Source organism: Rhinopithecus roxellana, chromosome 3 (assembly GCF_007565055.1).
Source record: "Rhinopithecus roxellana isolate Shanxi Qingling chromosome 3, ASM756505v1, whole genome shotgun sequence".
In the NCBI taxonomy this organism is placed as follows: Eukaryota; Metazoa; Chordata; class Mammalia; order Primates; family Cercopithecidae; genus Rhinopithecus; species Rhinopithecus roxellana.
The window spans coordinates 55316929-55344766 of NC_044551.1; the positions used below are offsets into that span (position 1 = coordinate 55316929).

Here is a 27838-nt window from a genome sequence, read left to right on the forward strand (position 1 = left end):
GCGATCGCGCCACTGCACTCCAGCCTGAGCGACAGAGCAAGACTCCCTCTCAAAAACAAAACAAAACAAAACAACAACAAAAAACAATGACTGGGGAAAGTAGGCTATGAAAAGTGTCGTTTCCTACATACCAATTGCCAGTACTACAAGCAGGAGTTAGACGTTTGGAGGTTTTTACACGGTGCTATAAATACAGTGTCCTGGGCCCCGGTCCACGTGGCCTTCCTGCTCTGCCAGGATGGAGAGTCTTGCTTTCCACATTGCTGATGTGGTCAGACTAATTAAATGACTGCAGAAAGACACATTCCCTGGTCAACCTTATGTGTCTGCCTTCTTTCATTGAGTCACAGTTGTTGGCTTTACAGGCCAAGGCAAGTAAGTCTTGAATCCTCAGCAGAAACAGAACACCAGCATCTGATGCCTCATAATCTGAACAGTTAAGGACGTCCCACCACAGAGCTTCCTTTTGAGCGTGATGAACTATAAGGCAAGACTATAAAGGGGTTGATCTTCATTTCGATTTAGGGTAGGTGACACCTCAAAGGTGTTTCTTCCCTTCCAGCGTAACCGAATGGGAAACCTGAACCAAGTGTGCTTGGGAGGGCTGCTTGGGTCAGCTACCTGTAAGCGGAAATAGGGGGTGCCACCTTCCTATGAAAACACCGAGCCCATACTGTCAACTGAGGGCCCTTGAATTCACAACCCTCAGCCCGCTGGAAAGCCCTGAAACCACGTGGCCTTTAACCCATTCCGGCAACAGCGCCAATTCACAGAAGCGAGAGGGCAAGAAAGCTCAGCGCGACGCTTCCCGCGTCTTCTAGGCCGCGCGCTGAAATCAAACACGACGCTGGCTAGCTGGGGGCCGGGCCAAGAGCGCACCGCTACAGCGGCCGGATAAGCCGCGGCCGCCGCCCGCCCCGCTGCAGAGCTGGGCGGGGCCACCTGGAGGCAGCCGGGAGAGGCAAGCCGAAGAGGAAGACGAGACGCCGAGGCGCGCTCTGCGCAGGCGCGCGGCGCCCCGCCTCCCCAGCGTCGGCTCCCGGGCTGGCGGCGCGGGCCTTCCCACTCTACCCCGCGCCGCCTCACGGCCCCGGCCCTAGCTTCACCCCGACTAACCGGCGTGCGCGTCCTCCTGCCGGCCTGCAGGCCCGGGGCCTCCGCCTGCTTCCCCACAACTGCTCCTCGCGGCCCCGCTCGCGTTCACGCTGTCGCCCGGGCCGGCGCGGCCGCGGGCAACCGCTCCCCCTCCCACACCTACCCCGCCCCCTCCCCGCCTTTTCCGTCCTCCGGTTCCCCTCCCTCGGCCCGCTGCCGCTGCTCCAGATGAGGTGATGGCAACGGCCAACTTCGGCAAGATCCAGATCGGGATTTACGTGGAGATCAAGCGCAGCGATGGTGAGCCGCGCTGCCAGCCCCGCTGGCCCGCCCGGCCCCGCGTTCGGGTGTGCACGGAGGGGACGCGGGCGCCGGCCGCCTCATTGATTGCTTCGCCGGGCTGTGGGGGCGGGAAGGCGGCGGCCGCGGCGCTTTTGTGTGTGGCGTGTGTGCCAGTGAGGCCGGCGTGGGGTCCGCCCGGGCGCCGTTGCAGTTCTCTGGGCCGGGCCGCGGGGAAGGGAAGCCGGGTGGGCAAAGGGCCCAGGTGTCGAGGGTCGCGTCTCCGGGGGTCTCTGGGCGGGGGCCGCTCGCTCCTCCCCCCGCAATCTCCAGCCCCGCCGGGGACACCAGCCCGGGAGGGAGCGGGTTTCGTTAGGGATGACCCTGCCTCGCGCTTCCCCTCGGTCTTCGCATTTTACCGGCGTGGCCTTTGACGGGGATGGGGTGGGGGAGCGGGAAGACCAGCGATTTCTCGTTTAGAGAACCGACTGCTGGTCGGAGGCCGAGATTGGGGGGAAAGAGCCAATCCCGTCGCCTTAAACTGCCGTCTGGTTGTCAGACCTCCCCGGCTTTCGTTCTCGACCATGCTGCTTTCTTTTTTGCCACTTCCTTTGAGAAAGATGTGGAGAATATCGCGCTGAGCCATAAATAAGGGTGGGGGAGCAATGCGAAGAAATATTCGATGGGCTTCTCCAAGGTGATGAGAATGTAAAGGGAAGGATAGGGGATGAGCAGAGTCAATGCGAGGCACTGCTGAGAGGGTGTGGGGGTGGGCGACCGGATGTTGATATTTTCACACCCTCGAGAGAGGTAACTGAGAAAAGTGTAAGGCGAGGTGAAGACACATGCCTCATTTTTTTTTTTAAGAGCCTTAGGCTTATGTATCTTTCTGTAGGTTTCTCTTGGGGAAAATGTTTTATGTCACTAGCTTGGGGTGTGGAGTCAGATACGCCAGCCAGATTGGAAATAATTCATATTGTAAAGGAATAAATGCACGGAGGGAGATAAGTGAAATTATTTTCTTTAGGTACCAATATTGAAAGAACGAGAGCTGTGTGATAATCTCGAGTTGAGCAGTGTTCCTGACTTCATCTCTCTTATCGACTCCTTTTTTTCTTTCTTTCTTTTTTTTTTTTTTTTTGAGACGGAGTTTCACCCAGGCTGGAGTGCAGTGGTACGATCTCGGCCCACTGCAACCTCCGCCTCCCGTGTTTAAGCTATGCTCCTGCCTTGGCCTCCCCAGTAGCTGGGATTACAGGCGCCGGTCACCACGCCCAGCTAATTTTTTGTATTTTTAGTAGAGACGGGGTTTCACCATGTTGACCAGGCTGGTCTCGAACTCCTGACCTCAGGTGATCCACCCGCCTCGACCTCCCAACGTGTTGGGATTACAGGCGTGAGCCCCCGCGCCTGGCCTCGATTCCTTTTATGTGTGGCTTAATGTATTGGCCTTTAGCCTAGCCTAGTCAGTAGTAACTTGGCTTTCACGTCCACGCCCCCCTTGGATTCTGCCAGGTTTGACCAAGTTATGTGAAGCCAGGTTGATTTTCATATTGTGTGTATGATATATTGGAAGACCCTATATAGCTAATGATTTTTTTCCTCCATTATATTTGAGGTAATTGGTGGTAACAACTGAAACCATCATTATCCTGTATGTGAAAAGATAAATTATACCGCTTAGGGCTTTAGAAGTTACCAGTAACACTGATGGGAAAGAGATACCTTTTTTACTTCGGTTGAGGTTTCTTTTGTATTTTCTCTTCAAATTACTTTCTTGAAAGAGTGCTGTTAATGTCATTTTTTTAGGTAAATACGAGTTCACAGTATACCAGCAAAAGTAGGATTTACATATTGTTTTGAAGATTCTGGGTGCACAGCAACCCCTGTCCCAGGTATACCCCCAAGGGAGAGGAAATCACCACTTTGTGAAGATATCTGCAGTCTCATGTTCATTGCAGCATTATTCATAGTAGCCAAGATAGGGAAGCAACCTAAATGTCCATCGATGGGTGACGAATGGCTAAAGAAATTGTTCTGTGTGTGTATATATGTTTATGTGTGTGTATAGACAACGCACAGTGGAACATTATTCAGCCTTAAAAAAGGAGATCCTACTATTTACCACAACGTAGATGGACTTGGAAGGACATTAAATTAAATGAAATAAGCCAGACACTAAGGAAAATATTGCATAATCTCACTCATGTGGAATGTGTTTTTAAGGAGCTAAAATACACAGAATGAAACAGTGGTTACTACTGCTGGTGGGGAGAAGGAGAGGAAATGGGGAGATGTAGGTCAAGGATACAAAATAGCAGATATGTAGGATGAACAAGTTTAGAGATACAGGGGGACCAATGTTAGTAAAATTTATTAGAGATTTTTGTTAAATAAGTAGATTTTAGCAGCTCTTATTAAAGAAGTAATTATGTGAAATGAAGCTATGTTAATCTGCTTCACCATTTTGCTGTCTATATTCCATAGCATCATGTTGTAAACCTCAGATATGCACAATGAAATTTCTTTTTTTTAAAATTAGGGTGCAATAAAATGTGTAAATTCTTTACACTCTTATAAGTCTTTATTAGTATAGATGCTAACTTTGAAACCTTATCAGAAAAAAGTATATGATATTTGATGTATACATTTTAACTTCTATGGAGCATATTTTATTTAAATTTATTGAACTTGAAGCAGTTTTGGGTTCTTTTCAGCCTTCACCTTCAGCCTATACCAGAAGTCCCCAGACATACAAGACCTTTGTGTTCTTACATAAGTGCTACTAATCTAAAACCACGTTTCAAAAGCGGTTTGCCTATAAGGAATTATGGAAGTCATTATCGTGTGTTATTATCCTAACCTATGGTCATGTATCTTTTTATTTGCCTCAGAGATGCATGATGGAGTTGGTGGAAGGCAGAAGATTAGTAGAGAACTTGGAAAGAAGGGAAGGATCATTTGCATTGGACAGTAGTGTTTCACAGTAGAAATTGATGTCTGGGAGAATGCCCCTCAAGCTTTCCCTTTTTCACTTTAAAGAAGCTTGTTTGCTTCCTCTCACTTGCATAACAGATCTGTATTGGATAAAACACTAGTGGTTATTATAACAAAAATAAACTTTGCAGTTGGATAAACACTAATATTTGAGACAGTAGAAATGACATCAGTAAAGAAGGGCTGCTTCAGACCATTTTTTTAAAATACTTTAAGTTCTAGGGAACATGTGCACAACATGTTTTAAGTTCTACTTTAAGTTTTACTTTTAAGTTCTAGGGAACATGTGCAGGTTTGTTACATATTTATACATGTGCCATGTTGGTGTGCTGCATCCATTAACTCCTCATTTACATTAGGTGTATCTCCTAATGCTGTCCCTCTCCCCTCTCCCCACCCCATGACAGGCCGGGGTGTATGATGTTTCCCTTCCTGTGTCCTAGTGTTCTCTTGTTCGCTTCCCACCTATGAGTGAGAACATGCAGTGTTTGTTTTTTTGTCCTTGTGATAGTTTGCTCAGAATAATGGTTTCCAGCTTCATCCATGTCCCGCTTCAGACCATTATTAACTGGTGACTTGATGTTTTTCTTTTTGCTTGCTGATGGTGATCCATGTCCCTATTTCAGACCATGCTTTTCCCATCAGTGATGCTCTTATACTAATAAACATATTCCAAGGGCAAACAGGTACACTAAAATGAGCTTATTCCTATTTTTCAAGACCGTGATGAAAACTATCCTAATGAGTCTTCACTGATTACTAAAACCAGATGGCCAGTCAGCATCTGAATTCCTAGATTATTCTGTATTATTCATGAGACAGCATATTTCCTTAAGTATTAATGTTTGGGTCTGTAACTTTTTTTTTTCCAACCCCTCTCAGCTCATACCTCTGGGTACATATTCTTAATATTATGTTTTTAAACTGCATGGGATAATGGGACTTACTAATAACTAATACTTCTTTTTTTTTTTTTTGAGCGGAGACTCGCTCTGTCAGTGGTGCGATCTCCACTCACTGCACCTCTGCCTGCCAGGTTCAAGCGATTCTCATGCCTCAGCCTCCCAGGTAGCTGGGACTACAGGTGTGTGCCACCATGCCTGGCTAATTTTTGTAGTTTTAGTAGTGACAGGTTTTTGCCACGTTGGCCAGGCTGGTCTCGAACTCCTGGCCTCAAGTGATCCACCCACCTCAGCCTCCCAAAGTACTGCTGGGATTACAAGTGTGAGCCACTGCACCCAGCCTCTAATGACTCGTAAATTCTCTGAATGCATCTGTGTGTCCTTACCCCCACTCCCACCCCCACCCCCACTCCCACCCCCACCCCACCCCTTGATGCCTAGCAAAGTTCCTTGCACATTGTTTTTGAATAAATCATACATTATTGAATTTTTTGTTTTCAAACATTTTAATTAATCATTAGAATGACATCTTAACTGGAAGCAAAACCTTCCATCTTTGCTTCTCTGTACTGCTACCTCCCTCCTCTGGCCCTGTACTTCCCACTGGCCTCTTAGTCAGGATCTACATCGTTAATTGAAATTGAGTGATCTGCTAAGGTTAATCTGACTTTTCTGGTATTCTGAGGTTATCAGTGACAGGGGTTAGGATTGGACTCCTAAGATAATTCCCTGCCACAGGAGATAACCTGGTATGAAATTGGACTGGTATATTTTCTTACATGTGTCTTCCTATTTTTCTGATTCAATTCCTTTCCCTTTTTAAAACCCACTGACTCTTTAAAAAACCTACAATCTTTCTGTCGCGTAACTAGTTGTTTTTTGTTTTTTGTTTTTTAAGCTGCACTGTTAACAGTTCTATAGCAGCTGTGACTACCCTTCGGGTACTGGGGGAGAAATGAGAAATGTTGAACGTTTGGAAGCTGCAGCTAATATGGGATTGTTCATTGGGGGGGGTCTCTTAGTCACAGTACTGTGACTGTATTGATACATGTGATCTGAAAAGAATCTTAGAATATTTCCACCAGAAAGATTTTTGGAGATAAACTAGTTTTCATTTTTATAAATGTGGAACTTGAGTCCCAGATCACCATAAGTGACTTATCTAGATTCATACAGCTTGTCAGTGACGGCCAAGAACCTGACATGCTCAGCATAGAAATCAGACTATCAAGAACTATGACAGTAAAGGAGGAATTCTCTGTTATTTTGGAACCATATACCGCTTTTTACAGCCCAGTCGAGATGTAGGAAATTGCTTCTTTCTTGGGAGAAAGGCACCAGTGAGCAGTGTTACAGAGCTGGATTAGAATGATCCCTGGTAAGAAGTGATATGTTACTACAAGTTCATAAAACCTAAAATTGTGGGAGGAAAATATTCTTGTTTCTTAGTTAAGTGTTGGTGTAAAGAGTTCCTTTTAACATCTGAAATCAAGAGGCAATTGACGATTTCCAAGGACCCATCAGGAATTTTGGAGTTCAGGACAGGCAAAGAAAATCTTCAGAAAAGATTTTAAATGGCCGAATTCTTTATATGCTTTGCCACATTTTTCTTCTGCTAGTTCATCTTTACACGTCATTATATAGGCTTCTGGAGAATAAAGTGTGTAAATTTAAGTAATAAAGATGAACCATGTAGCAATACAGTTGTTCTTTAGGTACAATTATGTGATTGATTATGCGGGTGGAATGGAATAGGGGAATTTGTGACCTAATAGTTCCCTTTTGCCTGAGGACTAGGACGATAATGTTTCTGTATATGTATTTGTTAGGGCTTAATAGTTTTCCAAGTACTTCAAGACATGTTAGCTAATTGGATCCTCGCTGGAACTCTATGAGGTAAGCAGGGTAGGAAGATGGCAGATTATCAGTTTATAGGTGAAGAATCTGAGGTTGGATTATTTGCCAAGATCACATGGCTGATAAGCCCATGGCCAAAGCCCAAATCCCTTCACTCCCAGCTCTCTTAAGTGCTTCGGACAGATGTTAGCTGATTATGGTGTGAAGTTGTATACTTCAGTAATTTTTTTTTGAGACATACAAACCCCTGTAGTAAAATTCTTTCCGCTACTACGAAAGAAGCGCAAAAAACTTAAAATAGTCACTTACATATTGCTTCCAAAAGTACCACAGAAAGCCAGGAATCTTATATTCATCGCCTAGCCACTTGATTCTTACAACAAAGATTTGAAACTCTGAGGAAAGGCTGTGTGTCAACTTGTTTTATGTGTCCTGATTGCTAAAATGCTAGAGAAAATAGCAAAGAACCAGTTAAATCTTGTCTGCTCAAATGAGACAAGGGGCAAGAGTGTGGAAAATCCAGAACAGGATTCCTTGAGAGATCATCTAGACCCCATTCTTTCTAGTCATAAGTATAGTCTTTCTAGTCATAAGTATAGTTGTGATTAATATGACATTAATCTTTTGCAAAGTTTGATTCTTGGATTCAGCCATCTCCTTTAATTTTAACACCTCTGTTTTGTAACCTAAAATAATTTTAAGGTGTTTGTTTGTTTTGAGATTATGATTCTTAAGCTTAAGAACAGATACAATTTTTAAACTTTGGATAAAACTAATTTTTATTCTTCTGGTTCAGTTGTAGAACAAATACAGGTTAAGTTGTCTTCCAGCTCTTTTAGCTAAAGTAATATTAATGATATTATAGTGCTAAGTGAAAATAGACATTAGAATTTCACCATATTAAACTATCCCCCAAGAGTAATATGAGTGAGGGAAGTGTTCCTTTTAAAAGTCATGCTTCTAGGTTGAGCATCGTAGTTCATGCCTGTAATCCCAGCACTTTGGGAGGCCAAAACAGGAGAATTGCTTGAGCCCATGAGTTTGAGGTTGCAGTGCTGCACTATGATCTTGTTACCCAGTACAATAAAACATGAAATTCAGGTGGTCATTCACTAGGGTGTGTGATATTTTGGAATATAGACCTTAAATGATTATGGCATATCAAAATAATGTGGTCTTATATTTCTTTTCTTTTCTTTTCCTTTTTTTTTTTTTTTTTGCTGATTTCATTGAATACACTTCTATTAACAGCCTGCTATGTATCAGGCATTCTGATAGGTGTTGGAGATACAAAAAAAGAATAAAGCAAAAATAGTTCCTGCCCTCACAAACAAGTAAATAAGTGATTCATCTATAGTGTGATTAGTATCGATAGAAGTTTGCCATTTTGTGTGTACATTATTACTACTTTACTTTTAAAGATTAGGCTTTTTAGTTAGACTCTTGAAGTTATGGACCTTTTAGATGGAAAATGCATGTCATATATGCCATCTCTCCTCTATGACCAATATCCATGATCCCTCCTAGCATGCTTTCGTGATGAATTTAGCCTCAGAGTTTTTTTGTTGTTTTGTTTTTTGTTTTGTTTTGTTTTGTTTTTTTGAGAGGGAGTCGTGCTCTTGTTGCCTAGGCTGGAGAGCAGTGGCGTGACCTCGGCTCACTGCAACCTCTCCCTCCTGGGTTCAAGCGATTCTTCTGCCTCAGCCTCCTAAGTAGCTGGGATTATAGGCATGCACCAACATGCCCAGCTAATTTTTTTGTATTTTTAGTAGAGATGGGGGTTTCACCACGTTGGCTCGGCTAGTCTCGAACTCCTGACCTCATGATTCACCCACCTCAGCCTCACAGAGTGCTGGGATTATAGGCTTGAACCACTGCGCCCGGCCAGTCTCAGAGTTCTTAATACAGCATTATCAGCCCTGATAGCTGTAGTCAGCCAATTGAAATTGACATTGTCATTGTTAGCCTATTTTCTATCTTCTAGTACCTATTTGAGTATAAGTTTATAACTTTTAAATTGTTTTGATATCAAGAGGAATTTTTTTAGGGGGTTTTGCTCTGTCACCCAGGCTGGAGTGCGTGGCATGATTATAGCTCACTGTAGCCTCCAACTCCTGGACTCAAACAATCCTCTCACCTTAACTTCCCAAGTGGCTAGGACTACAGGTATGCACAACCGTGCCTAGCTAATTTTTGTATTGTTTGTAGAGACGGGGTCTTGCTATGTTGACTAGGCTGGTCTTGAACTCCTGGCTTCAAGCAATGCTCCCTCCTTGGACTCCCAAAGTACTGGGATTACAGGTGTGAGCCACCATACCTGGCCAAATTTATTCAATTTTAAGTTTTTGGCAGACCAGCACCTGAGAGCAGGTTTCTCTCTAGAAATCCTGGGTTGGGGTACTTGTAAATAGAGACTGGCTCGGTGTGGTGTCTCGTGCCTGTGATCCCAGCACTTTGGGAGGCCTAGGTGGGAGGATTGCTTGAAGCCAGGAGTTGGAGACCAGCCTGGGCAACATGATAAGGCCCTATTTCTACAAAAAATAAAATTAGCCAGGCCTGGTAGCGTGTGACTGTAGTCCCAGCTACTCAGGAGGATGAGGTGGGACCATGAGTGAGCTGTGATCATGCCACTGCACTCCAATCTGGGTGACAGAACAAGTCACTGTCTCAAAACAAACAGACAAACAGAGACCAAGGAAGCAGAGCATGAAAATAGCAGTAGATCCAGCTACTGGTGGTTATGTGTAATTTGGATATAACCTCCTTATGTATTATGGCCAAGGAACTGTAAGAATCAGGTTCCTCCCTGGGCTATGTTTTATTTACTTTTGAAGACTTTTTCTCGAGGTTTTTGTAGGTTTTGGCATTATTTTTGACCAAATTTTACCTACAGGAAAGACAGGATCAGCAGGGAACAAACTTGTGGTAAAATTTGCTGAGTGTCTATACTGTGCTAAGAATGAACTTTTTTTTTGTTTTTTTAGGATGGAGTCTCACTCTTATCACCCAGGCTGAAGTGCAGTGGCATGATCTTGGCTCACTGCAACCTCTGCCTCCTGGGTTCAAGTGATTCTCCTGGCTCAGCCTCCCAAGTAGCTGAGATTACAGGCATGTGCCACCATCCCCAGCTAATTTTTGTGTTTTTAGTAGAGACAGCTTTTCACCATGTTGGCCAGGCTGGTCTCAAACTCCTGACATCAAGTGATCTGCCTGCCTCGGACTCCCAAAGTGCTGGGATTATAGGTGTGAGCCGCTACACCCGGCCTTATGCCTGCATTTTGACCACAACCTGTCACAAGGTCGTGTGTGGAATTTTCCACTGTGGTGTCATGTTGGTGCTCAAAAAGTTTCAGATTTTGCAGCATTTTGGATTAAAGAATGCTCAGCCTGTTCATAACTCTGGCTGCTTAGTAGATCACCTGTGGGGCTGTGGAAAAAAACAGACCAAAAAAAAAGGCAACCCACCACAGCCAATATCTGGTTCCTTTACCTAGAGAGTCTCTCTGGTATGTAGTCTAGGTATCAGTATTTTACTGTAAGGCACCTCACATACTGGTGAAGCTTAACTTGTCACACATTCGTGATTCCAGGGTATAGCCAGTGTTGTGATCCATTATTTTAGTAAAAGTAGTCTCTCCTAACAGAGTGTCTGACAAGACTTCATGGAGAATGAAGTTTAAATGGTGAGAGGAAGATGACCAGTAGGTTGCCCTGAGGGGAAGGAGGCATTCTAGCCATGTAGGACAGCATGGAAGAAGTCCCTGACTGGAAACAGAACTGTCCGGTGAAGGGCGTTTAAAACAGGCAGAGGGCAGGATGATGAGGAAGATACGGAAGGAGGGATAATCTGGGACACTCTATTAAAGACCTGGAAACAGAGGTAAGGTAAGGATCTTGAAATTAATTTCTAGGACACTTGGAAACTACTATAGGACTTAATCTCCTAAGAGCAGTAATAGGAGTTAGTGATTAGTGATAGATTAGAGGGAGAGTAGTACTGAAAATGAGAGGTAGCATGGCTAAGATTTCATCATTCTAGGAGGGTGAGCAATGATTAAGGAACAGATGATATGCAGAACACACTGCAAGAAGAACTGATGTTATTTTGCAGTATATCGCTTGTGCTGGATAAAGGCAGATGAGTTGAAAGGAAAGGACTTACTTAACATTTGGGAAGTCTGAGTATAGGTTTTAAATCTCTTCAGTTTTATTTCATCAAGCTAACCCTATTCAAGAATACAGTGTAGAGGACTGTAGAGCCTATCAAGGTAATATCAAGGAGAGCATCCAACTCAGGCTGCATATAGTTTTTGCCACTAATATCCTAAAAGTGAGTGAGTTTAAGGTATAAATCACTTCCATTGCATGTTTACCTGCAGTGGGAACTTGCTTAAGCTATAACTGAGTACTTTGCCTTCTTGGTACTGAGCTATAGTGTGTTAGCCAGGACCCTCTCAGAATTCTTTGAACGGAATGAGAAGGAAAAGCAGTACACACATAATATGGCATCAGCTCTTTAAGGACTGAAGTGTTTTGTTTCTTGAAATGCAGCTGCTCTTTTTCACTTTTTCTTTGCTCTTACTTTTGGCTTATTTTTTCTGTCCTGGCATTTGCCTTCTCTTTTTCATCCTTAGGATTCTAAGTGCAATTTCAGTATTCAGACTCTCTAAACTGCAGTTTGCAATTTAGGACTTGCAAAAAGAGGTAAGCAAAGGGATAAATAGACACAGCACAGAGGCAGTGAAATTAGTCTGTATGATACTATAAAGGTGGATACATGTCACGATACATATGCCAAAATTCATAGAAGGTACAATACCAAGAGTCAACCCTGATGTAAACTAGGGACTTTGGGTGATAATGGTGTGTCAAGATAGGTTCATCGATTGTAACAAAGGTACCTGGTGCAGGGCATTGATAGTGGGGAGGCTGTGTATATTTGGGGTTAAGGATTATATGGGAAATTTCTATACCTTCCACTCAATTTTGCTGTGAACCTAAAAGAGGTTGGGGAGGAGAGGATGCAAACTTCAGGTGTTAAAAGTTAAAACCACTCTTGAAATAATGGACCAATTAATGACAAAAAAATTATAATTTATGAATGAGGATTAGTCATAGGTACACAATTAAGATAAAATTTTGCCATTCATTTTTGTCATGCATAGTCTATTGGCCAATGTAAGAAGAACAATTTTTTAATGAGCTATAGTATAGTAAAAAGGATTCACATGTGTATGGCAACGTTAGCCACCCACCCCATTTTTTTTTTTTTTTTTTTTTTTTTTTTTTTTTTTTTTTTTTTTGAGTCGTAGTTTCACTCTTCTTACCCAGGCTGGAGTGCAATGGTGCAATCTCGGCTCACCGCAACCTCTGCCTCCTGGGTTCAAGTAATTCTCCTGCCTCAGCCTCCTGAGTAGCTGGGATTACAGGCATGTGCCACTGCGCCCAGTTAATTTTGTATTTTTAGTAGAGACGGGGTTTCTCCATGTTGGTCATGCTAGTTTCGAACTCCCGACCTCAGGTCATCCACCTGTCTTGGCCTCCCAAAGTGCTGGGATTATAGGCTTGAGCCACAGCGCTCAGCCCCTGTAAGATTTTTAAGAAATGAGAACAAATGAGGGGCCCTAATTAGTGAGGTGCGTCTTAGAATTTAACCATAGAAAGCTCTATGATTAAGTACTACTGTTGGTCAAAACTTGCTTGTATTGTTATAATGAGGAAGTTGACTTGTCCAAGGTCATACATAAAATAAGTAGCAAATCTGAGATTAGAACATGGATTGTCTGCTCCCAAAATCCTCTATATAGTAATTCGTTGTAGACCGTAATTCATTTTTGTGCACTATTAATGTTCCAGGCATTGGAAGTCAAATAATTAATTTCATAATGCTTTTCTTTTCTAGGGTATACTTTTTTATTAATCAGGTGTTTTTATTAATCCAACTAGTATTTGCTATATGGCCATCATGTGTCCCTTCATCTGATTTCTTTGAAGAATTAGTTGGAGGACTTTTCCCTAGAAGAAGTTAGTTTGTCAGTTACAACAAAATGCTAAGTAGCTACTGCACTCAATACAAATGCTCTGTGGCTCTGTAATTTGACAAAGACATTCTAGTTTTCTGCAGTCTCTTTTGCTACTGCCTATGTTTAAACTCTCTTGCTCACAAGACTTTAGACAATTTATTTTTTTATTTTTTTATTTTTTATTTTTTTATTTTCTTTATTTTTTTTTTATTATACTTTAAGTTCTAGGGTACATGTGCATAACGTGCAGGTTTGTTACATATGTATACTTGTGCCATGTTGGTGTGCTGCACCCATCAACTCGTCAGCACCCATCAATTCATCATTTATATCAGGTATAACTCCCAATGCAATCCCTCCCCACTTCCCCCTCCCCATGATAGGCCCCGGTGTGTGATGTTCCCCTTCCCGAGTCCAAGTGATCTCATTGTTCAGTTCCCACCTATGAGTGAGAACATGCGGTGTTTGGTTTTCTGTTCTTGTGATAGTTTGCTATAAATGATGGTTTCCAGCTGCATCCATGTCCCTACGAAGGACGCAAACTCATCCTTTTTTATGGCTGCATAGTATTCCATGGTGTATATGTGCCACATTTTCTTAATCCAGTCTGTCACAGATGGACATTTGGGTTGATTCCAAGTCTTTGCTATTGTGAATGGTGCCGCAATAAACATACGTGTGCATGTGTCTTTATAGCAGCATGATTTATAATCCTTTGGGTATTTACCCAGTAGTGGGATGGCTGGGTCATATGGTACATCTAGTTCTAGATCCTTGAGGAATTGCCATACTGTTTTCCATAATGGTTGAACTAGTTTACAATCCCACCAACAGTGTAAAAGTGTTCCTGTTTCTCCACATCCTCTCCAACACCTGTTGTTTCCTGACTTTTTAATGATTGCCATTCTAACTGGTGTGAGATGGTATCTCATTGTGGTTTTGATTTGCATTTCTCTGATGGCCAGTGATGATGAGCATTTTTTCATGTGTCTGTTGGCTGTATGAATGTCTTCTTGTGAGAAATGTCTGTTCATATCCTTTGCCCACTTTTTGATGGGGTTGTTTTATCTTGTAAATTTGTTTGAGTTCCTTGTAGATTCTGGATATTAGCCCTTTGTCGGATGAGTAGATTGCAAAAATGTTCTCCCATTCTGTAGGTTTCCTGTTTACTCTGATGGTAGTTTCTTTTGCTGTGCAGAAGCTCTTTAGTTTAATTAGATCCCATTTGTCAATTTTGGCTTTTGCTGCCGTTGCTTTTGGTGTTTTAGACACGAAGTCCTTGCCCATGCCTATGTCCTGAATGGTATTACCTAGGTTTTCTTCTAGGGTTTTTATGGTATTAGGTCTAACATTTAAGTCTCTAATCCATCTTGAATTAATCTTCGTATAAGGAGTAAGGAAAGGATCCAGTTTCAGCTTTCTACTTATGGCTAGCCAATTTTCCCAGCACCGTTTATTAAATAGGGAATCCTTTCCCCATTTCTTGTTTCTCTCAGGTTTGTCAAAGATCAGATGGCTGTAGATGTGTGGTATTATTTCTGAGGACTCTGTTCTGTTCCATTGGTCTATATCTCTGTTTTGGTACCAGTACCATGCTGTTTTGGTTACTGTAGCCTTGTAGTATAGTTTGAAGTCAGGTAGCGTGATGCCTTCAGCTTTGTTCTTTTGACTTAGGATTGTCTTGGCAATGTGGGCTCTTTTTTGGTTCCATATGAACTTTAAAGCCGTTTTTTCCAATTCTGTGAAGAAACTCATTGGTAGCTTGATGGGGATGGCATTGAATCTATAAATAACCTTGGGCAGTATGGCCATTTTCACGATATTGATTCTTCCTATCCATGAGCATGGTATGTTCTTCCAATTGTTAGTGTCCTCTTTTATTTCACTGAGCAGTGGTTTGTAGTTCTCCTTGAAGAGGTCCTTTACATCCCTTGTAAGTTGGATTCCTAAGTATTTTATTCTCTTTGAAGCAATTGTGAATGGAAGTTCATTCTTGATTTGGCTCTCTGTTTGTCTGTTACTGGTGTATAAGAATGCTTGTGATTTTTGCACATTAATTTTGTATCCTGAGACTTTGCTGAAGTTGCTTATCAGCTGAAGGAGATTTTGGGCTGAGACAATGGGGTTTTCTAAATATACAATCATGTCATCTGCAAACAGGGACAATTGGACTTCTTCTTTTCCTAACTGAATACCCATGATTTCTTTCTCTTGCTTGATTGCCCTGGCCAGAACTTCCAACACTATGTTGAATAGGAGTGGTGAGAGAGGGCATCCCTGTCTTGTGCCAGTTTTCAAAGGGAATTTTTCCAGTTTTTGCCCATTCAGTATGATATTAGCTGTGGGTTTGTCATAAATAGCTCTTATTATTTTGAGGTACGTTCCATCAATACCGAATTTATTGAGCGTTTTTAGCATGAAGGGCTGTTGAATTTTGTCAAAAGCCTTTTCTGCATCTATTGAGATAATCATGTGGTTCTTGTCTTTGGTTCTGTTTCTATGCTGGATTATGTTTATTGATTTGCGAATGTTGAACCAGCCTTGCGTCCCAGGGATGAAGCCCACTTGATCATGGTGGATAAGCTTTTTGATGTGCTGCTGAATCCGATTTGCCAGTATTTTATTGAGGATTTTTGCATCAATGTTCATCAGGGATATTGGTCTAAAATTCTCTTTTTTTGTTGTGTCTCTGCCAGGCTTTGGTATCAGGATGATGTTGACCTCATAAAATGAGTTAGGGAGGATTCCCTCTTTTTCTATTGATTGGAATAGTTTCAGAAGGAATGGTACCAGTTCCTCCTTGTACCTCTGGTAGAATTCAGCTGTGAATCCATCTGGTCCTGGACTTTTTTTGGTTGGTAAGCTATTAATTATTGCCTCAATTTCAGAGCCTGCTGTTGGTCTATACAGGGATTCAACTTCTTCCTGGTTTAGTCTTGGAAGAGTGTAAGTGTCCAGGAAACTATCCATTTCTTCTAGATTTTCTAGTTGATTTGCGTAGAGGTGTTTATAGTATTCTCTGATGGTAGTTTGTATTTCTGTGGGGTCAGTGGTGATATCCCCTTTATCATTTTTTATTGCGTGTATTTGATTCCTCTCTCTTTTCTTCTTTATTAGTCTTGCTAGCGGTCTGTCAATTTTGTTGATCTTTTCAAAAAGCCAACTCCTGGATTCATTGATTTTTTTGGAGGGTTTTTTGTGTCTCTATCTCCTTCAGTTCTGCTCTGATCTTAGTTATTTCTTGCCTTCTGCTAGCTTTTGAATGTGTTTGCTCTTGCCTCTCTAGTTCTTTTAATTGTGATGTTAGAGTGTCAATTTTAGATCTTTCCAGCTTTCTCTTGTGGGCATTTAGTGCTAAAAATTTCCCTCTACACACTGCTTTAAATGTGTCCCAGAGATTCTGGTATGTTGTATCTTTGTTCTCATTGGTTTCAAAGAACATCTTTATTTCTGCCTTCATTTCGTTATGTACCCAGTAGTCATTCAGGAGCAGGTTGTTCAGTTTCCATGTAGTTGAGCGGTTTTGATTAAGTTTCTTAGTCCTGAGTTCTAGTTTGATTGCACTGTGGTCTGAGAGACAGTTTGTTATAATTTCTGTTCTTTTACATTTGCTGAGGAGTGCTTTACTTCCAATTATGTGGTCAGTTTTAGAATAAGTGTGATGTGGTGCTGAGAAGAATGCATATTGTGTTGATTTGGGGTGGAGAGTTCTATAGATGTCTATTAGGTCCGCTTGGTGCAGAGATGAGTTCAATTCCTGGATATCCTTGTTAACTTTCTGTCTCGTTGATGTGTCTAATGTTGACAGTGGAGTGTTGAAGTCTCCCATTATTATTTTATTGGAGTCTAAGTCTCTTTGTAAGTCTCTAAGGACTTGCTTTATGAATCTGGGTGCTCCTGTATTGGGTGCATATATATTTAGGCTAGTTAGCTCTTCCTGTTGAATTGATCCCTTTACCATTATGTAATGGCCTTCTTTGTCTCTTTTGATCTTTGATGGTTTAAAGTCTGTTTTATCAGAGACTAATATTGCAACCCCTGCTTTTTTTTGTTCTCCATTTGCTTGGTAGATCTTCCTCCATCCCTTTATTTTGAGCCTATGTATGTCTCTGCATGTGAGATGGGTCTCCTGAATACAGCAGACTGATGGGTCTTGACTCTTTATCCAGTTTGCCAGTCTGTGTCTTTTAATTGGAGCATTTAGTCCATTTACATTTAAGGTTAATATTGTTATGTGTGACCTTGATCCAGCCATTATGATATTAACTGGTTATTTTGCTCGTTAGTTGATGCAGTTTCTTCCTAGCCTTGATGGTCTTTACATTTTTGCATGTTTTTACAATGGCTGGTACAACTTTAGACAATTTAAACAGGAACAAATGCCATTGTAAGGATGCTTCAAATTAGATGAGCAACAATATTGTCAGGAAAAATGGTAACAATTAGATTATAGCACCTTGCTAACGTGCTGACATAATAGATTGATTTGGGGGCCTATCCAAATGATTATTATTATTATTTTTGTGTGTGTGTGTGGAGACGGAGTCTTTGTCGCCAGGCTGGAGTGCAGTGGCGCGATCTCAGCTCACTGCAACCTCCAACTCCCTGGTTCAAGCGATTATCCTGCCTAGCCTCCTCAGTCGGTGGGATTACAGGCACGTGCCACCACGCCTAGTTAATTTTTGTATTTTTAGTAGAGATGGGGTTTCAGTGTGTTGAACGGGATGGTCTCGAACTCCTGATCTCGTGATCCGCCTCCCTTGGCCTCCCAAGGTGCTGGGATTACAGGTGTGAGCCACTGCGTCCAGCCATAAATTTATTTTTATAAGCCCATTGTTCAAAATTGTTCTGGGATTATATGTGGGTTGTGTATTTTTTAAATTATAGCTGATACTGCGAGTTGACTATAACTTGGCTCTAAGTATATGGTAAATGCTTTATATGCTCTTTGGTTGCAGTTTTATTAAGAGTGATAACATTGCTTTTTTTTTTTAACATTGCTTTTTTTATATGCTCTTTGGTTGCAGTTTTATTAAGAATAATAACATTGCTTTTAACTTTACATGCTCTTTGGGGTTTCTATTAAGAACAATTCCTTAATTAAAAATAAGTAGAGCTTCTTTTCCTTCTGTTCCTCAGATTTTTCCTTTTAATCTTTACAGGTGCTTCTTCCCCATTCTCTTTAAGTGTTGATGTTCTTCAGGGTTTGATCCTACCCCTGCAGTACTTCTCACATAGTATTCTCTTTCTGGGTAAACCAAATGCTTCTTTTTAGCCCATGTTGGCTACAGACATGTACTGTTTGTATATGTCATGGATTACTGCATATCTCCAGTTGGATATCTCATAAGCACTCAGATTCAGCATGTCCAAAATTGAACCCATCGCCCCCTCCTCAAGTCTACTTCAGTATTTCTCATTCACTCTATTGCTCCAATCAGAAACTTGGTTGTCTTCCTTGACTCCTTCTTCTTCCTTGACCTCACAGCCTATTATCAGGATCTCTTAATTTAATGACTCAAGTAACTCTTCCTGCATTTTTTCTGTACCTACCACTATAACTTTTGGTCATGCTAGCATTATGTCTTGCCTGGGCTTTTGCAACAAATTCCTAATAGGCCTCTTCACTTAGGAGAGTAATTTGGTTAATAACAACAACAACAACAACAACAACAACAAAACCCAAAACAATAATTTGGTTAATTACTGTTTCAGAGTAACCTTTCAGGCATGTAAGTTTGACCCTCTCATCACCTGCTGAAAACTTTGAAAGCGTTCTCTACTTCTGTTGCCCTTTGTATGAAGCCCAAGTCTAACATGGCTTATTATGGTGGACCCCGAACAAACTAACCTGCCTCTTCAGTCTCATTCTTACGCTTATTTGAGGCACACTGTACTCCAGACAAGCTGAACTTCCTTGGAACACTCCACTTCTAACTAACCTAGCTAACTGCTGTATCTCCTTTTGATTCCTAGCCTAAGATGGGTCCCCTGCTTTATGAGTGGAGAGTCTCCTCTCTTTACTCTGTCAGAACACTCATTGTATTGTATTATATGTTTGTGTCTGGTCAGATCAAGTTCCTTTATATTCCCCATTGCCTAGGACATGCACTTTGCACACTTTATAAATTATCTATGTACTGAACCAGTGACTAAATGAACTTCCAGCTGCTCTTTCACTGCTCTGTCTATTCAAGTTTTGACATTATAAAAAATTGACTTGTGTGGTTTCATCCTTCAGGCATCAAGAATATGACATGACAAGGTGTGTGTCACTGTTTTTAATGCATGCTTGTAATTTTCTCTTTAATAACCTGTTTTGAATAGCAATATAGTCCCATGGCTAATTAAGTTCCAAAAGGATATATATATATGTATGTATGTATATATCTATTAGTCTCCATCCTACCCCTACCCCACAGCTAGCTACCCAGTTCTTCTCCAAGAGACAAAAATATTACTAGCTTCTTATATTTGTAGAGAATTACTTCTTTTTCATTTTTCAGGAAAATCTGTGCTTACATATCTCTATCTACATGTAGTATAAATATGTGTAAATATATACTTTTTCCTACAGATGTTATATTGTATGTACTGGAATGTAATTTACTTTCACTTAATAATAATGATATATTGGAGAACCTTTGAGTAGATAAATAACAGTCTCATTCTTTCTTGTACTGCATTTCATTAGTGAGTAAATATACTACAATTTATTTAACCAGTCTTTTACTGATGACATTTACATTTGTGCCTAATCTGTAGCTGCTACACAGCCAGTACTGTAGTATTTAATGGTCTTAAACTCTTGACATTTTATATATACATGAATATATCTGTAGGGGAAAATTCTAGAAGTAGAAGCACTGGGTCAGATAATTGTGTGTGTGTGATTTTGATAGATCTTGTTGACTTGTCTTCCATAGATATGAATTTACCTTACTATCTGCAAAAATGCCTGTTTCCTCATACTCTTGTCCACACAGTGTACATTACACTTTTGAAATACGCTGGCTTGGATTGTGAAATTCAGGCTGTGCCTATAGAATTTTTTTTTTTAAGTGACCCTGTAAAGGATAACATGCTTAATTTATGAAGTGTTTGTGAGGTCCAGACATATAATAGAAAACATCTAAGTTCTGATGTTTATCTATCATAGCCAGTATAGAAAAATAAAAGATGTATCATATATTATGTCTATGAGAATAAAGTAATTTTTTAGTTAAAATTTTTTGAGAAATAAGCATTATAGTTTTACTTACTAAAATTATAACCTGAATTTATTTACTAAAACTAAAACCTAAAGAGTCCTTTAAGGTGTACAATTCAGTGATTTTTTTTTTTTTTTGTATGTTCATGAAGTTGTAAAATTATTACCACTGTCCAATTTCAGAACATTTTTATGACAAACCCTAAAAGAAGCTCATACCCATTAGCAGTCACTCTGCATTCCCCTCTCATTCCAGCCTTTGGTATCTGCCACTAATCAACTTTTTATCTTTGTAGATTTGTTTGTTTTGGACATTGAGTATAAACGAAACTGTACAATACATAGCCTTTAGTGTATAGCATCTTTCACTTAGCATAATCCATACTCAGGTTTGCCAGTATAGTAACTTGTTTTCAGTACTTTTTTAATAGTTGAATAATATTTCATTTCATTTATCCGTTAATCAATAGACATTTGGGTTTCCCATTTTTTGGCCATTATAAATACCATTCATATACAAGTTTTTGTGTGGACATAAAATAACTGAAAATTGTTTTCAGTTTTTGTAGGTTATACCTAGAAGTGGAATTGCTGCATCATATGGTAACTCTATACTTAACTTTTTGAGGAACTGCCATATTATTTTCCAAAGTGGCTGTATTATTTTGCATTCGCACTAGTAATATTTGAGGGTTCCAATTTTCCACATCCTGGCCAAAACTTTTTATTTTCCATCTTTTTTATGGTGGGTATGAAGTGGGTCCTGGTGGGTCGTCCTGGTGAGTATGAAGTGGCGTTTTGTTGTGATTTTGATTTGCATTTCCCTAATGATTAATGATGTTGAACATCTTTCCATGTGTTCATTTACCATTTGTTTTTTGTTTTGTTTTGTTTTTTTGTTTTTAAAGGATAGAGTCTTATTCTGTCGCCCAGTCTGGAGTGCAGTGGTGCGATGTCAGTTCACTGCAACCTCTGCCTCCTGAACTCAACTGATCCTCTCACCTCAGCCTTCCAAGTAGCTGGGACTACAGCTGCACACCACATCCGGCTAATTTTTATATTTTTTGTAGAGACAGGTTTCAACACGTTTCCTAGGCTGGTCTCATACTTGGCTCAAGGGATCTGCCCACCTTGGCCTCCCAGAGTTCTGGGATTACAGACTTGAGCCACCATGCCCAGCCATTTGTATGTCTTTTTTGGAGAAAGATCTGTTCAAATCCTTTGTTCACTTTATAATTTGGTATGTTTTCTCTTTTTTTTTTTTTTTTGAGACGGTGTCTCACTGTCACCCAGGCTGGAATGCAGTGGCATGATAATAGCTCATTGCAGCCTTACCTCCCAAGACCAAGTGATTCTCCCACTTCAGTGCCTGAGTAGCTAGGACCACAGGCACAAGCCACCTTGCCTGGCTAATTTTTTTTAGAGGGGATTGGGGTGGGGGAGAGACAAGGTCTCACTGTGTTACCCAGCCTGGTCAAACTCGTGGGCTCAAGTGATCCTCTCGTCTCAGCCTCTCAAAAGTGCTGGGATGACAGATATGATCCACTGTGCCCAGTCAATATTAATCTTTTTATTGTTGAGGTATAAAAGTTCTGGATACTACTGCCTTATCTGATATGCTTTACAGATATTTTTTCTCATTCTAAGGGTTGTCTTTTCCCTTTCTTGATAATATCCTTTGAAGCACAAAAATTTTTAATTTTGATTAAGTCCAGTTATCTGTTTTTTCTTTTGTTGCTTTTGCTTTTGTTACGTCTAAGAAACCATTGTCTAATCCAAGATGAGACCTACCTTTATGTCCTACTACTGCTGTAGGCCTTTCCATAGACTATATTACCTTAAATGTTTATGTTCTTCCTTCATCTTAACACTTGTTCTTGACCTTTTAACATAGAAAACAAATTAAGTATTTGTCAGCAAATATGCTGCAAGTGTTTGGTAAAGGATGAATAAGGCCTTGAAATACCTTGCAACTCTAGTCTCAAAGTCATCTCTTTGTTACCAGAGTTGAAGGGTGGGAGAAGGTTGTCTTTTATCTGTGTACCTACACACATATGTGCATATATGGTATAATTTATCAGTATTTACAGAGACCATAGTAAGCACAGCACAAAACCAGGCTTTAAGAGATACATGGGAAATAGAGTTTAAATGGTAAATATGGTAAAGATGGTTTTATGGTTTTGGGGTGGTTTTTTTTTTATGATCATTTTTTAATGTTACTTTAAAATAGATGAGTGGAATGTGATTCAATTTAGTAAAACAACAACAACAAATCAGCTTTATTAAAACATCTGAGAAAGCTGGGTGCAGTGGCTCACGCCTGTAATCCCAGCACTTTGGGAGGCCGAGGCGGGCAGATCACATGAGGTTGGGAGTTCAAGACCAGCCTGACCAACATGGAGAAACCTCATCTCTACTAAAAATACAAAATTAGCTAGGCGTGGTGACACATGCCTGTAATCCCAGCTACTCAGCAGGGTGAGGCAGGAGAGTCGCTTGAACCTGGGAGGCGGAGGTTGCGGTGAGCCAGGATCGTGCCATTGCACTCCAGCCTGGGCAAGAAAAGTGAAACTCCATCTCAAAAACAAAAAAAAAAAATTCTGAGAAAGATGGAAAATGAATATATTAGAAAAGGTTTTTAAAAGGGAGAATGTTAAAAACACATAAAATTATAGCTTTATACATTCTGAAGTAAATACTGATAAGTTGATATGATAGCTAGAATTTGTTTCAAAATAACCCAGTTGTGGGGATAGAAATAGCTGTAGGATTGACCATATGTTGAAAATTAGTGCAGCTGAATGTAGGGGGTTATCATCTGTTGTGTAAGTTTGCAATTTTTCATAATACTTTAAATTTTTTTGCTGGGTACAGTGGCTCATGTCTGTAATCCCATCACTTTGGGAGGTTGAAATGGGTGGATCACTTGAGCCCAGGAGTTTACGATCAGCCTGAGCAACATGGCAAAACTTCGTCTCTACAAAAAAAAAAACCTTGCAAAAATTAGCCAAGCATGGTGGTATGTACCTGTAGTCCCAGCCACTGATGGCTGAGGTGGGAGGATCCCTTGAGCCCCAGAGGTTGAGGCTGCAGTGAGCTGTGTTCGTGCAACTGCACTCCAGTCTGGGTAACAGAGGGAGACCCTGTCTCAATAAAATAAAATTAATTAATTAAAAAATTGTAATGAAAATTCTTCTTCAGAATGCCTCTGCACACAATCCCATTTACAGTAGCCACATAAAGAATAAAATACCCAGGAATACAGCTAACCAAGGAGGATAAAGAGAGCCATACAATGAGAATCACAAAACATTGGTGAAATAAATCAGGGATGATACAAATAGAAAAACATTCCATGATCGTGGATAGGAAGAATCAGTGTTGTTAAAATGGCCATACTGCCCAAAGCAACTTACAGATTCAGTGCTATTTCTATCAAACTACCAATGACATTCTTCACAGAATTAGAAAAATCTATTCTAAAATTCATATGAACCAAAAAAGAATCTAGTAGCCAAAACAATCCTAAGCAAAAATAACAAAGCCAGAGGTATCATACTACCCCATTTCAAGCTGTACTGCAAAGTTGCAGTAACCGAAACAGCACGGTACTGATACAAAAACAGACACATAGACCAGTGGAACAAGATCGGGAACCCAGAAATAAAGCCACATACCTACAACCATCTGATCTTCAGCAAAAACAAGCAATGGGGAAAGGACTCCTTATTCAGTAAACGGTGCTGGGGAGACTGGGTAGCCACATGCAGAAGATTGAAACTAGACCCCTTCCTTTCACCATACACAAAAATTAACTCAAAATGGATTAAAGACAAATGTAACACCTCAAACTATAAAACCCCTGGAGGAAAACCTGGCAAGTACCATTCTGGGCATTGGCCTTATCAAAGAAATGTATGACCAAGTCCCCAAAACAATTACAACAAAAATAAAAAAAATGACAAATAGGAGCTAATTAAAGAGCTTCTGCACAACAAAAGAAACTGAGTAAACAGACAACCTACAGAATGGGAGAAAATATTCACAAACTATGCATATGACAAAGGTCTCATTTCCAGAATTTATAAGAAACAATTCAAGCAAAAAGCAAACAGTCCCATTAAAAAATGGGCAAAGGGACACACTTGCTTTCTTAAGTCGCCTGCTTATTCCTCTTCCAAGTTGTGCTTTCTTTCTTTTCTTTCCTTTCCTTTCCTTACTGTTGTAAGGCTTTTCTTTTTCTTTTTCTTTTTCTTTTTTTTTTTTTTTTTGAGACAGAGTCTCTCTCTGTCACCCAGGCTTGAAGCAATGGCATGATCTCAACTCACTGCAACCTCCACCTCCTGGGTTCAAGTGGTTCTCCTGCCTCAGCTTCCCGAGTAGCTGGGATTATAGGCGCCCGCCACTATGCCTGGCTAATTTTTGTATTTATAGTAGAGATGGAGTTTCACCATGTTGGCCAGGCTGGTCTCAAACTCCTGACCTCAGGTAATCCACCTGCCTCGGCCTCCGAAAGCGCTGGGATTATAGGCATGAACCACCATGCCCAACTGTAAAGCTTTTTAATAAACTTTCATTCCTGCTCTGAAAGAAAAAAAAAAATGGGTAAGGGACATGAACAGATACTTCTCAAAAGAAGACAGACGTGGCCAACAAGTATATGAAAAAATACTCAACATCACTAATCATTTGAGAAATGTAAGTAAAAACTGCAACAAGACACCATCTCACACCAGTCAAAATGGCTATTATTAAAAAGTCAGAAAAATAACAGATGTTGGCCAGGTTGCAGAGAAAAAGGAACACTCACATACTGTTGGTGGAAATGTAAATAAGTTCAGCCACTGTGGAAAGCAGTGTGGAGATTTCTCAAATAACTTAAAACTATTCAACCCAGCAATCCCACTACTGGGTATATACACAATGGAAAATAAATTATTACTACAGAAAATACACCTGTACTTGTATGTTCATTGCAGTACAGTTTATAATAGCAAAGACATGTAATCAACCTGGATGTTCATTAACAATGAACTAGTTAAGCTGGAGCTAAACATTGGATAAATACGATAAATACCGGATACAAAGATGGTAACAATAGACCCTGGGATTACTAGAGGAGGGAGGGTGGGAAGGTTGAAAAACTGGCTATTGGGTACTCTACTCACTACCTGGGTGATGGGATCATTTGTATACCAAACCTCGATGACATGCAGTTTAACCCGTGTAATAAACCTGCATATGAACCCCAAACCTCAAATAAAAGTTAAAAAAAAAATGCCTCTACAGACCAAATATTTCTCTTGGTTTCTGATCTACTTTTAGATACTATCACATGTATTTCCTGCCACTATCTTAAACTTACCAAAAACGGAATCCATTGCCTTTATCCCCATATTTCTGTTTTTGCATTCTGTCTGTTGGTTAGTGGAGACACCATATATCTGGTTTCTCAGATAGAAATCTTTCTTTTTTTTCCAGACGGAGTCTCGCTCTGTCGCCCAGGCTGGTGTGCAGTGGCGCTATCTCGGCTCACTGGAAGCTCTGCCTCCTGGGTTCATGCCATTCTCCTGCCTCAGCCTCCCAAGTAGCTGGGACTACAGGTGCCCCCCACCGCACCTGGCTAATTTTTTGTGTTTTTAGTAGAGACAGCGTTTCACTGTGTTAGCCAGGATGGTCTTGATCTCCTGACCTCGTGATCCGCCCGCCTCAGCCTCCCAAAGTGCTGGGATCAAATAGATAATCTTACTGATATTGCCAACTTTCCTCATTCCTTGAGGATGTTTGCCCCTGGCTCACCCACACTCTCAGCAAAATGGCCTTGCTTGTCTTTTCACCACCAAGAAATATAAGCAACCAGAAAAGAACTACAAGTCAGCCACATCTATCCAACTACTAGCATCTGTGCCTATGACTGCCTTTCTTACTTTACTGTGGACACATTTTTTTCTCTTCCTCTTTTAGGCCCCTTTCCTCCACTCGTATGCTGGATCTTATCTCTCTTCACCTGCCCAGTCACAACTTCAGTGGTCTCTCTGTGCTGCATCAACATTTATTTTCTTCACTGAATCATTTCTATCAATATGGGAATGCTGTTATTTCTCCCATCAAAAAAAAAAAAAAAAAAATCCTCTTAGGCTGGTGTGGTGGCTCACACCTGTAATCCCAGCACTTTGGGAGGCTGAGGTAGGTAGATCGCTTGAGCCCAGGAGTTTGAGACCAGCCTGGGCAACATGGGAAACTCCTTCTTTACAAAAAATATCAAAGGTAAGCAGGGCATGGTAGCACATGCCCGTGGTCCTACCTACTCAAGAGGCTGAGGTAGGAGGATTCCTTGAGCCAGGGAGGCGGAGATTGCAGTGAGTTGAGATCCAACCACTGCCTCAAAGAAAAAACAAAAACCTCTTGACTACTTTCACTTTTAGGCATTGCTCCTATTTTATTTGATCTGTTAGCAGCATTTGACACAGTTAATTCACTCCCTTTTGTTTGAAATACCTTCGCTTAGCTTCTGTGACTACTCTTCTGATTTTTCTTCTTTTTCTCTGGTAACTTCTTGATTTCCTTTGCTGGTATCTCATTTCCCTGACCTCTGTACAGAACTTTAAAGATCAGAACTTCTACTCTCATTCTCTTAGTGGTCACATCCACTTTGATTGTCTTAAAAAATACTGTCTGTATTGGTGTTTTGCAAACCTTTTTTCCATTATTGCTCTACCTGAGAAGCCTTTTGACTACTTTATTGCCTAATCACCCCTTCGCGGTGAAATTTCTCTACATCTATGTACAGGTTGTGGCCCTTCGAAGGGCCATAAACCATTGTAATATCTAAGATCTGCCCTTCCAAAGAGCCAGTTTTTACCACCTTGGGGATATCACCCCCACTGAGAATGCATGATTTGAATTGACAATCCCCAAGCTTTTTTCTTCAGCTTTGACCATCTCCAGTCTATTAGACAGCCTACTTCATATCTCCACTGGACAGATATCTTAAACTTCACATGTACGAAACCAAACTCATAATCTGACTTTAGCCTTTTTTGCCACACGGAGCTTCAATGATCTCATTCTTCTTTATGTATCTTTAGTTCTGGCAGCACTGAATTTGAAATATACATTTTACCCTAGTGGTAAAAGGGCTTAGAAGAGTGATCATTTATTCCCCTAACCGAAATTGGCCAGGCTTTGAAAGTAGAAATTTCTGTGACTCAGGGCCACTATCATCATAGGCTTCCCATAAGTAGAGTGGAGCAGCAGTTGGGATGACAGAGTAGAGCAATAGTAACATTGCACTGACAGTTGAAAAACATTCCACAAGATCCCTGTCTCATTACGATGTATGCATAAGAGAAGGTGATATGTATATGTAGCTGTGAAAAGTTCACAGAATAGCACAGCTATATTGGTATGGAATCCCCTTTTGGGTAAATAAAAATTTAAGCCAGGGCACAATTAGATAGCATTGCTTAGTG

General features: G+C 40.8%; 1 protein-coding gene across 2 annotated transcripts in view; it reads left to right on the plus strand.

Moving 5' to 3' along the window:
• The first annotated feature begins 1020 nt into the window (after positions 1–1020).
• KIF2A (kinesin family member 2A) overlaps positions 1021–27838 on the plus strand; it is an 87668-nt gene continuing 60850 nt past the window's right edge. For both annotated transcript variants that reach the window (XM_010385167.2, XM_030926733.1), the window contains exon 1: positions 1021–1395. In XM_010385167.2, coding sequence (XP_010383469.1) covers positions 1332–1395 — 64 coding nt within the window. In that variant the 5' untranslated portion in view covers positions 1021–1331. The remainder of the gene's footprint in view (positions 1396–27838) is intronic.